At 39.3% G+C, this 11,171-nt stretch overlaps 2 protein-coding genes across 3 annotated transcripts; one reads left to right on the top strand and one right to left on the bottom strand.

Moving 5' to 3' along the window:
- Positions 1-1,168: 1,168 nt before the first annotated feature.
- Positions 1,169-3,786, bottom strand: LOC126600291 (60S ribosomal protein L7a-2-like). Its single transcript, XM_050266878.1, has 7 exons — positions 3,625-3,786; positions 2,944-2,991; positions 2,650-2,851; positions 2,020-2,189; positions 1,787-1,915; positions 1,601-1,693; positions 1,169-1,494 (listed from the first exon to the last, which is right to left on the bottom strand). Exons 1-7 carry the CDS (start codon positions 3,625-3,627, stop codon positions 1,363-1,365), a joined length of 777 nt encoding a protein of 258 aa, XP_050122835.1. The 5' UTR covers positions 3,628-3,786; the 3' UTR covers positions 1,169-1,362.
- A 728-nt stretch (positions 3,787-4,514) lies between these two features.
- Positions 4,515-9,313, top strand: LOC126599981 (DEK domain-containing chromatin-associated protein 1). 2 transcript variants are annotated; one of them, XM_050266473.1, is made up of 11 exons: positions 4,515-5,302; positions 5,394-5,427; positions 6,614-6,693; positions 6,816-6,875; positions 7,003-7,110; positions 7,208-7,288; positions 7,376-7,456; positions 7,883-8,381; positions 8,509-8,606; positions 8,696-8,726; positions 8,826-9,313. In XM_050266473.1, the coding sequence occupies exons 1-11, from the start codon at positions 4,814-4,816 to the stop codon at positions 9,014-9,016; spliced, it is 1,752 nt and encodes a 583-aa protein (XP_050122430.1). In that variant the 5' UTR covers positions 4,515-4,813; the 3' UTR covers positions 9,017-9,313. The 2 variants fall into 2 exon arrangements, with proteins under 2 accessions (XP_050122430.1, XP_050122429.1); XM_050266472.1 differs by having other exon boundaries at positions 7,000-7,110.
- Positions 9,314-11,171: the final 1,858 nt, after the last annotated feature.

Below are 11,171 nucleotides of genomic sequence, written 5' to 3'. Positions count from 1 at the left end.
TCTCCTGGTTCCTCGACGCTCATGTCACTCTCCCTTTTCATTCATCATTCATTACTAACAATAATGGCCTACCAAGAAAACAAAACTCGAAACAAGCAAACATATAGACTTCTGAAGGAGACCCGTTGACCCAAAGATTCTTTCTTCAGGGCAATCTTGTCTGCAGATTCATTTTTGCATCAGACTACTATAAATTTCACTGCGTTTAGGTGCGAGGCAGCGAGACGAATGGATACTTTTGTTTCCAGGAAGAACGAAGAAGAAGAAGAAATTTCACTACGTTTTGGTGCGAGGCTGCGAGAGAGAGTTAGGAACATGAGGGTTTTGGATTAGGGCTGAAATTACACAAAATTCCTTGCAAACAGGTGTTAACAGGTGGTTAACAGGTTTCGCAGGTTCACCCAAACCGACCCGTTATTTAACGGATGATTAACGGGTTGACCCGTTAACCACCCACCAGAATACTAATTTTAACGGGTCGGGTTAACGGGTTGGGTTGAAAATGCCAAGCCTACTTTACAATAGTGACAAAAAAAAAATCCTAATGCGGTTTGATCTCCACTGATTCTTCTACCTCCTAACAACGAAATAATTAACCTATTAACGGTATCGTTCTACGCAAAAACAAGACACTGTGTTGTCTTTGGTGGAATAACTTTAATTTGTTTTTCAGCCAATATTTCCTTGTTTTTGATCTATTCAACAATTTCAACTCATGAGTTTCATATGGAGAAGTGAACATTCATCGTCTCTCCAAGTGAAAACTGAAAACAATGTGCCGACTTTCTTTTAAGATAAGTACATGACCAATTGGTCAAAACGCGGCCTAATTTCCACTTGATTGTAAGCATTTTTGGTGAATTCAATGTTATAGCACAAAGTGGAGTGTAGGCTGATTAACCGGCATCTTACTATCATTGTACTCTAAACTTAAAGGTGGTTTGTTAAGATGGTTTGCTTAATTTACAAAGTTAAATCAGTGTAACCAGGTTAGGGGACACACTATGAGCTCGTTTGAAAAAGGCTTTTAAATGAGTTAAAACACTGCACTTCAAGTGCTTTTTTTCTCCCCGGGTTCTTTCTCGCCCGTTACGAGAGAGTGATCTGGATGAGGATCTTCTCACATAACACCAACTTTGGATGCAAAAGGCTCAAAAGCAGACAAACATTGTGGTAATGGATGGAGAACATGAAGATAAGAGAAATATAGATGCTACAAATGTTCTAACAAAAAGCATATCCACACTCTAACCAGAGTGATATAAAGTTGAACTCGATTTGTAAGTGATTATACGGGGAACAGATTAGTCTCGAAAGGAAAATACAAAAGCAAGTAAAGAGCACCCTCGATGGACGACACTCTTAATTCAACCTCTGCGCAGCTTCCTTGGCTAAGAGCTTCTCCTTCGCCTTGGTCTTGGCCTGTGATTTGGCGCCCATGATACCGCCTCCCCACTTCTTTCTTAACTCTTCGTACTTATCATTGAAGTTGGCCTAAATCACATACAAGTAACGATGAGGAGCGGTAAATCAAGTGTTTACAATCTGACGGGTAAAATTGTCAAGCAAAGTAAAAAAAAAAATCAATCTTTCAACATACCTTGATAGCCTCCAGAATTTTGCTGAACTCAAGCTTATCCTCATTCTTAACAGTTGTCAAACAAAGTGCAGCAGCTGTTTTCTTGTGGAGAAGCTGTCAGTGAGGCAAAAGATACATTAATACCTTCCAAAAGACGTAGAATCCATTGTTTGATTAAAAATAACAGACAAAATTACAGATCTATACCGCTCCAAGACGGGATTTCCCCTTCACAATGCAGTATGGGATCTCCATCTTCCTGCACAAGGCAGGAAGCCATACAACCAACTCGATAGGGTCCACATCATGAGCAATAACAACAAGCTGAGCCTTGTTCTGTGAGGAAGGCAACATCTTACTAGTTAGCATAACTTACGACGTATGTCAAGGTTCATTCATTGAAACCTAGAAGGAACAAATCGATATGATGTATTACCAACCTGCTCAATCAGGTAGGTGACATGGTTAAGTCCATATTTCAGAACAATAGGCTTCTTTGTCTCAACGGTTTTTCCTTCAGATTCCTCTTGAGCTCGTTTCAGAAGACGTTCCCTCTTTGCAGCTTTGTCTTCGGGTCTGTACTTCAGAAGCAACTTGAAGAGACTTGTTGCTGCAAGTAGTGTTAGAAATATTATAATTGTTTGTGGGAGTAAAAATAATTTAATACTTCAGACCTCCTCTAAAACGACTCCACCTTCAATGTTTCATAAAATCAGACCATATAAGAACATGAATGGAATAGTCATTAACCACTCAAATCAGTAATTTTAAAGCTACAGATCCTAGAATCAACTATCAATACTATTATGTGACTATCCAATCAGATACAGGATGGGATGTTCATCAAGAAACACGACAAAGGGCGTAGAGGTAGAAATCCAAAAGTGTTGGAAAACTTTTCCTTTCCCAGACTAGTAAGCAGTAGGTAGTGAACGTATGCTCATCTAACCAACGATAAATTTTTTGTGATGGTAAGAATTTACATATCCTTTTTCAAACAATTAACTTCAAATGATCCTAAACAATCACATTACTCAAGCAGCAAGAAATCACAATGGTCGGTTTCATACCAAGATTCTTGTCCAGAGTCTTGGTGAACTGGTTAAGTGCTGGTGGGACCTTCAAACGTTGCTTAAGGATCCTCTTTTTCCTCTGGATACGGACAACCTTGGGCCACTTCACAAACCGGTGCAGATCTCTCTTAGGAGGCAAAGCCCCGCCAATACCAAACTGCTTGGTACGCTTCTCAAATAGTGGGTTCACAACCTTCTCCTGAAACATTAATTAAAGAAATATTCAATAATTGACAAGTTTAAAAAACATTTATAAGATAACAATCCATAAACAAATGCAATAGATCATACAGTTTTCTTCTTAGCAGGTGCTGCCGGTTTCACACCTCTCTTGGGAGCCTGCAAGACAAAAGAATATGGGAAAATTAAAACAAATGAAACCAATCAAAAGGCAACCACGATTCCGATCACGTCCCAAAGTTAATTGGCGTTAAAACTCAATCACATTTAACAAATGATATAACACCAGTGCCATCCAAAGCGTGCTTTTCATGCATGATTGAAAGCATTACATTTACTGAATAGAAACCTCTGTAAACATTCAAATTCTGCTTAATTGGATAAACAAATGAAATAAAATTCACAGTTCAAAAATCCCCGAAAACAGGGTGCACATAATGGTCTCCAAATCTATCCCATCCCCAGCTGACAATTCGAAGTCTTCCGCCTCTCGGAAAACAAATTCTCAGAGACTAATCATACCATTACATATACATACATGCATTCATCAAAAGTAAGCATCAAAGGTGATAAAGCTTAATCAGTACCAATTAACACAAACAAACACCTCGATTGTACTAATTAATCAGATTTCAAGCCCACAGATTAACTGATAATCTACATTTCACACCAACGGATGAAAAAAATCAGAAAACACAGGCATGCGTACATACAAGTGAAAATTATTCGAATATAGCATAAGGTTCGAGCATATGCGAGAAGAAGGGGATGAAACTAGGGTTTGGAGCATACCATTTCCGGGTGGCTGAGATCTTCACTGACCTTCTGGGGTTTACAGCGAATGAAACCCTAAAGCTAAGCTGAAGCCCTCGGGTGGCGCTAAGTGTGAACTATATATAGGTGGCCCTATTGCGGAATTTGGGTTTTTATCCGATTCGTTGGTTCGGGTCGGATCTGCCTGGGACTGTTCGGCTTGAGTTTGTGTTGCTTTTATGGCGGGCCGCAATCATGGGCCGTATTTTCCATTTTTGAGTTGGGCTTCAGTTTATGTTGATTCAATCTGCCTGGGACAAGCATGAAAAATGAGGCTTGAACGGTACAATCTCTTTGTCACCGCATGATGAAAGGACCGATCTCGTAGTTCTTGGTTTTGGAAGAGATGTTGTTAGATGATTTGTTTTATTTTCTCATTGAATCTGAACCTAAACTTGTGCTTGACAGATAGACGTCCATACACTGATGAAAGGACGTATGGATTCAATTATTACCAAATCACTTGTTTTCTCTTTGGAAGATTCACTGTGTATGTCAACGTCTTCTGAAGAAATGGCTCAGCCATAGGAAGTTTCTTCAACCCAAATTACAACAAAGTTATAGCTTTAAACATGTCTATTTAATGTTTGTAAAAATAATAAAAAATGCAAAATTACCTTAACCTCATCAATGCCGGGTTTCTTCCAGGTCGGAGTTGCTTAAAAACATTTACTCATGCATCCGAGATCCGATGTTGTTCTTCAAGGAGCACAAAATTGAAATCAAGATAAAAGAATGAGGAATTCCCACCCAACAATTACCAAAACGACAACATTACAATGGACACGTGGCAACCACCCGCTGAAATTCTTTGGTGCGTAGTGAGGAGCTCACTAGTAGTAGTAAAAAGACAGAGAAGCCCGCTCTCTCAAAATTTTATGGCGTGAAATTTTGAAACCCTCCCTCCCTTTACAATTCCACAGCCCGCCCAATCTCCCCAAAAATTCCGAAATTAAAACCCCAGAGATTTCAATTCCCCCCAAATTCCGAAATCCCCAATTTGCTAAATTCCACCTCCCGTCCCTCTCTCAGATTCAGATTCACGTAGCCCTCGTAGCTCCCCCTCCAGCTCTGTGATTCCTAGGGTTTCCATTTCCCAAACCCACAAATCTAGGGTTTTAACAGTTCTCCGTCCAATCCTCGATCCTTGCTTTGCTGCTCGGTTCCCATGGCGTCCGAAGCCCTAGAGGAGAAGAAACCGGAGGACGAAGCTCCGGTGGAGGAGAAGCCGGAGGCTGAGGCCGAGGAGAAGCCGAAAGAGAAGGCCAAGGAAGAGGAGCAAGAGAAAGATGAAGAGAAGGAGAAGGAGAATGAGAAAGTTCCGGAGGTTTCCGAGAAGGTGACTGAGAACGAGGAGGAGAAGGTTGTTGAAGAAGGCAAAGAGGAGAAGGAGAAAGAGAGTGAGGAAACTCCGAAGAAGGCTAAGAGAGGTCGGAAGTCTAGCTTGAAGAAGGAGGACAGCGACCAGACTGGGTCGAAAAAGAGGGGGCGAGACTTGGCTGCGAAGAAGAGTAAAGAAGTTGAGGCGGAGAAGAAAGAGAAGGAGCCGGTGACGCCGGTGATTGAGAGGCCCACAAGGGAGAGGAAGCTAGTTGAGCGCTACTCAGCTCCGGATAGCGGAAGGTCTTCCGGGACTAAAGCCTTGAGCATTGAGAAGGTATGGTGGTGGGAAAGGATGCCTTTTTTATTTGTTATTTGTTGGCCTTTTGTGGTCTAATTTGAATTATGCTTGTTTTCTGTGATTTCAGGGCCGCGGTACAGAGCTTAAGAATATACCAAATGGTATGTTTTCTTAATTTTTGAAAGCTTTGATCTTGTTAAATTGTTTGTTGATATGGTATAATTGCTGTAATCCTTTGATAACTTGACATACCATGTTGATCTGTTGTTGCATTCAGTGATAGTGATACTGGATGTTGTCCTGCTAATTGGCTTAGATTTAGATTTTCGGCAGAAAATTTACATGCACATGTTATGTGGTGGCTGCTTTAAGTTCACTAGTTTAAGTTAGATCCTTCCCTCATTAACTAGAAAATCTAAAAAAGAGGTTATAATTCCCTGTAGGCTAGTAGTTCATGTGTTATTTCACCTGGTGTACACAGGACAGTGGCTCTGTTTTAGCTTCAGTTTCACATTTGAATGAACTAGTCACTGGTATATACATTTTATCTTCCAGTTGTAAACCACATATAAGCTTTCCTTTTTGATGGTCGGTCCTTCACTGTTGTCCGTGTATTTTTCTATTCCACTGCATCATTATTGACAAGCTAAGCAGTGGTACAAAAATTTGTTTTGATGATTTTAACTGATTTGGATCTATAAGGTGTAGTGGCTTTCTTTGAGTTGAACTTGTGTCGGATGGAAAATTGAAGTGTATACAACCAAATGAATCATGTTCATCTAGCTGCTATGTAACAATGAAAATAAATAAGTGGAAACAAGAAACAAAATTGTTGTGAAATGAATTTCATTGTGCTGTTCCTCTGGTTAGAGTTGTCATAAGCAATGCCTAATATCCTTGTTAAAACAAAGGACCTGGGCATATATTCAGAAATTAGATTCTAGTTCTAATTAGAGGTTGTGTACAATGGAGGATTACATTCAAATTTACCCAAATAATAGAGCACCCCTGGTGCATTTGATCTTATTTACATTGTCCTTTAAGTCAATAAAAGAAGAGCACTGTGAAGTTGGATTGATTTAATGGCAGTTATTGTGTCAATTAGTTGATTTTGACATAGTTCATCAGTAATTTTCTTTTATTTGATTTCTTATAAACTTTCGCATGTCCAAGGGTACCTGCATGTACTCTTAAATGAAAGGGATACCTGCGTGTTGTGGGGTGGAATTTTCTCATGTTGTATGTGGGAAAATAATATAGTTTGCATTTACATTGTTATTCACTTATCTTTAAATTTCTTGTTACCGCAGCTTGGCCTACTTTTGTCTGATATTTGAACTATTTCAGTGGCTTTCAAGATGTCAAAGAGAAAAGCAGATGACAACCTGCAATTACTTCACACAATTCTTTTTGGAAAAAAAGCTAAGGTGAACTTTTGTGTGTCTGTTTTTTTTTTTGGCTTAGTGATTTTAGGTGCTTTGTCTTCATACTATCTGTGGCAGTTTTTATTATCTTTTGATGTCTTTTATTTGTTGATGTTCTTGTGCAGGCTCATAGTTTAAAGAAAAATATAAGTCAGTTTTCAGGTTATGTGTGGGTGGAGAATGAGGTATTATATGTTTTATGCTCACCTTTATCAATTTTGCATATTCTGCAAGGTCTTCTTGGATATTCACGCAGTCCAACATTATTCTTAATGCTCACTCTTATCATTCTTATTTTTCTGTTTGCAGCAGGAAAAACAGAGGGCAAGGGTCAAGGAAAAGATCGATAAGTGTGTTAAAGAAAAGCTGATGGATTTTTGTGACTTGCTTAATATTCCGGTTAAGGGCACTACAAAGAAGGTAAATATCGGAAGAAATGTTTTTATATTGCTTGAAAAGTTTTTTATACTGCTTGAAAAGTTGATGGGTGATCTTATCTGACATGCTGTGGTTACAGGAAGATCTTTCTGTCAAGTTATTGGAGTTCTTGGAATCTCCACATGCTACAACTGATGTTTTGCTTGCTGAAAAGGAACAGGTTTGGTTTTTTTTCCCACTATTTTTTACTTGTTCTCTGTGCACTTTCACATTGGTTGTTAAACCATGGTTCATCTCTGAGTTTCAGAAAGGGCAAAAGCGGAGAAGGAAGGCTACACCGAGTAAGGCTGCAGGTTCTGGAGAAGCATCACCAGAACCATCAGCCAAGGTGTGCATTCATTACTCAATATTAAATTATGAATTTCTCACCAACGCCATTGATGTAGAAGGAATATTGTTTCCTGATGCCTTAGTTACTTGATCCATTTTTCTCTTATTTTCATTGATCCCTGTGTTATGTGCATAGTTGTCATCCGTGTTGTAATATGGGTTTACACCTAAGGATTCTCCCCAGATGAAAATAAAGGCGACAAATTGTTTACTTCTGGTTTGACTTTAGTGTGCTGATTAGATTGATTTACTTGTTGAACCTTGTATTCTCATCGATAATTTTTTTAACTCTGATTATGATACTTTGGCAATGCACTTTGCATTTGATGATGTTTTGCAATGCGCATGTCCTTCCCACTTGGTCATGCATTTTCTTCTTGTGTCAATACTTTGTAGTCTAACTTTGTGCCTTCTTTCTTGATAGAAACGAAAAGAAACACCCAATTCTGACAAAAAGCAGGAGTCATCCAAAGCTGACGAAGAGGAGGATGATGACAAAGTTGAATCTTCAGATGTGAAGGATGATTCTGGTGAAGATGATGATCACAATATGGTTAATGAAGAAAGTGACCATGAAGAAAAATCCGATGAAGAGCAAAAAGAACCAAAGGACCAGGTTTCGAGTCCAAAAAGTTCATCCAAAAAGACTGTAAAAGAGGGCTCAAAGGCTAAAGCTGGTAGCAAAACAACACCTTCTAAGAAGAAGACCCCAGCAAAATCTGCCAAAACTCCTACAGAATCTGCAAAGAAATCTAATTCTACTTCGAAAAGAGGTGCAACTGATGCTGAAGGAACTTCTGGCTCAACAACTAAAGCAAAGAGATCAGCAAAAAAACAGAAGACTGAGAAGGAAAAGCCAAAGGATACCAAGGAAAAAGCCACTGGCAAGAAACAGTCGAGCAAGTCCCCAGCCAAGGATCAAGGTGATTTTCTTTGTGTTTATTTTCTGTGGATACTTCAATATTAGCTAGGGTATCGTTCCATGAAGTGTCTGTCTTCAAAATTTTAGGAGTTTCTCTTTTGATTGTATCAAATTCGTGCATGAACTAGGAAAAGGAAAAGCTAGCAAGAAACTGAAGCCAGAGCCCACTAGAGATGATATGCATGCCGTAATTGTTGATATTCTGAAGGAAGTGGACTTCAATACTGTAAGTTTCATCATTGTAACTTGACATTGAGTGGATGGTTGAAGTTGTGTTAGTTCTATTATTAAACCTTCCACATTTACGTTGTGCAGGCAACTTTATCAGACATTCTCAGGCAACTTGGTAGGGTTCCTTTCTGTGTGCTTCAGTTTATTTATATTTTTTCTTTTCTTTACCAACTCTTTTATTTAGCTAACTGTAAAACCGTGATTTACTCCTCAGGTATCCACTTCAGTGTTGATTTGATGCATAGAAAAGCAGAGGTGAAGGCAATAATTACAGATGTAATTAACAACATGACTGACGAGGAAGATGAAGGGGATGAAGAAGCAGAGGAGAATGCCGAAGCTGGTGATGCCTCAGACAAGGATGAAGAAAAGGATGGTGATGATAAGGACGACGATGATGCTTAAATCATAGTTGGCCAGAGCTTATACTTGACCGTCTCTGGTTGTGCATTAACCAAGTAATTCGTAGTTTTCTTCAGAGGTGTGCCATCAGCAGTTTTTAAGAATCGATACCTTTGGATGTCCGGGGTCCTGTACCATATTATTTAACTTCTTTGTAGTGTTGAGCTGACCTCAGATTCATATGTTAGGTTGGTTTGTTTTCTTTTCTAAGTTAAAACCCCTTCCTATGAGAGTTGTTTAGCTGTAGCCGTGACTTAATTTTCATTATAATAGAGTAGTAAGTGGGTTTTTTTTTTTAAATCTTAATCTCTTTTTTTCCTCTTTTTGTCTCTTAACTTCAATATTTGAGATGATATCGGCGTTTGGAGTCTTCAATGCTATACAACTCCTTCCATATTGACCCCGAGAAGCTCGAAAATCTCAACAATCAAAAAATGGCCATGAAAGATGGGGTTCTTGAGAACTGCATTACATTTAAAGCACTCTCCTCCATTGTTTGGAGAGCCTGAACTGAGGCCTTGAGAATGAAACCAGTTCAGAAAACGACGCTTCTTTTAGCTGTTGACGGGCGCTCAAAACTTAAGCCGCCGATACCAGAAGGGTTACACTTTGGACTACAACTTGGTCTGGGTTACGGTCATCTCCAACCGAAGGGTTCATAGGGCCGAAAAATGCTCTGAAAATTATCTCCAATTGAGGGCTAAGCCAGAAAAAGGCTCGTGTGCCCTACGGAATCTGAAAGGGCCAAAGGGCCAACCGGCTGACTACTTTCAGCCAGTTCGCTAGCTAGCCCAAATCCAATTTTTTATTTTTTTTTGTTCTTTTCCATTAGCCCAACCTTTTTTTTTATATTTTTGTTCTTTTTCATTGCCCAGCCCACCACTTTTTGTTTTTATGCTCAGTAGCCTTTTTTTTGGACCTTTTTTTTAAATTTCTAATTTTTTCCTACATCATTTCTCACATATTTTTCACTATTCTATATTATCTTACCTCATTTTATTTTAATTCTTCACATTCCATACTATCGCCCTTTAGCCTTTGGTTGGAGACGGTTTTTAGTGACAGGGCTAAAACGAGCCATATGGTCCTCGGTTGGAGATAGTAAGAAATATGGCCTTGCACTGTTCATTAAAATATTAATTTCTTGGAGGGCCAGATGGCTAAAACAAGCCCTCTGGCCAGCCTTTGGTTGGAGATGGCCTAAGTATGCACACAATTGACTTCGGTTGGGGAGAGCTTGTGTTTTCAGGGCTAGTGAATTTTCCTGAGAAAGAAGTTTGTTTGTTCCTTTCTCATGGGGAAGATAGGAAAGTCATATATGTGCTATTAAGGCCATCTCCAACCGAAGGCTGGCCAGATGGCTCGTTTTAGCCATCTAGCCCTCCAAGATATTAATATTTTAATTAACATTACATGGTCATATTTGCCTCCATCTCCAACTGAGGGCCAAGGGGCTTGTTTTAGCCCTGTCACAAAAAATCATCTCTAATTGAGGGTCAAAGGGCTATAGTATGGAATGTGAATAATTGAAATAAATTAAGGTAAGACAGTATGGAATGGTGAAAAGTTTGTGAGAAATGGTGTTGGAAAAAATTAGAAATTAAAAAAAAAATCCAAAAAAAAAAAGAACAAAGTGGGCTATTAAAAAAAACTGGACTGGGCAAGTGGAAAAGAAAAAAAAAAGGGCTAGCCAGCCGGTTGGCCTTCTGGCCTGTTTTTGTCCCGTGGGGCTCATGAGCCCTTTGGCCTAACCCTCGGTTGGAGATGGTTTTTGGGCTATTTTCGGCTCTCTGGCCCTTTAGACCCTTTGGTTGGAGATGGTTTGAGTTTGCCAGCTTTTGTTATGAAGATCTTTGAAGATTTGTGGAGGCACATCTAAAGGGGAAGAACTTACATACGCTTGGTGACCAATAATACAATGTCATATGTTTCAACTATTTGTTATGTTATATTTGTTTGTACCATACTTAGGGCCTCCGTATTTAGATCTCGTATAAATACTCTAGGGACTTAGATGTAATTATGTAATAAAAGAAGGGAGGTCAACTCTTAGGCCTGAAGCCTCCTCACCCTCTCACATCCCCTCTCACATTACAGAGGTTCTCTCCCTCACAATCCTCTCAGAGAAATACAATATCAGTTTGGATGTAGCCCAAAC

Source organism: Malus sylvestris, chromosome 14 (genome assembly GCF_916048215.2).
Source record: "Malus sylvestris chromosome 14, drMalSylv7.2, whole genome shotgun sequence".
Lineage (NCBI taxonomy): Eukaryota > Viridiplantae > Streptophyta > Magnoliopsida > Rosales > Rosaceae > Malus > Malus sylvestris.
The sequence above is the reverse complement of the archived record's forward strand: the minus strand, read 5'-3'. Positions and strand labels throughout refer to the sequence as shown.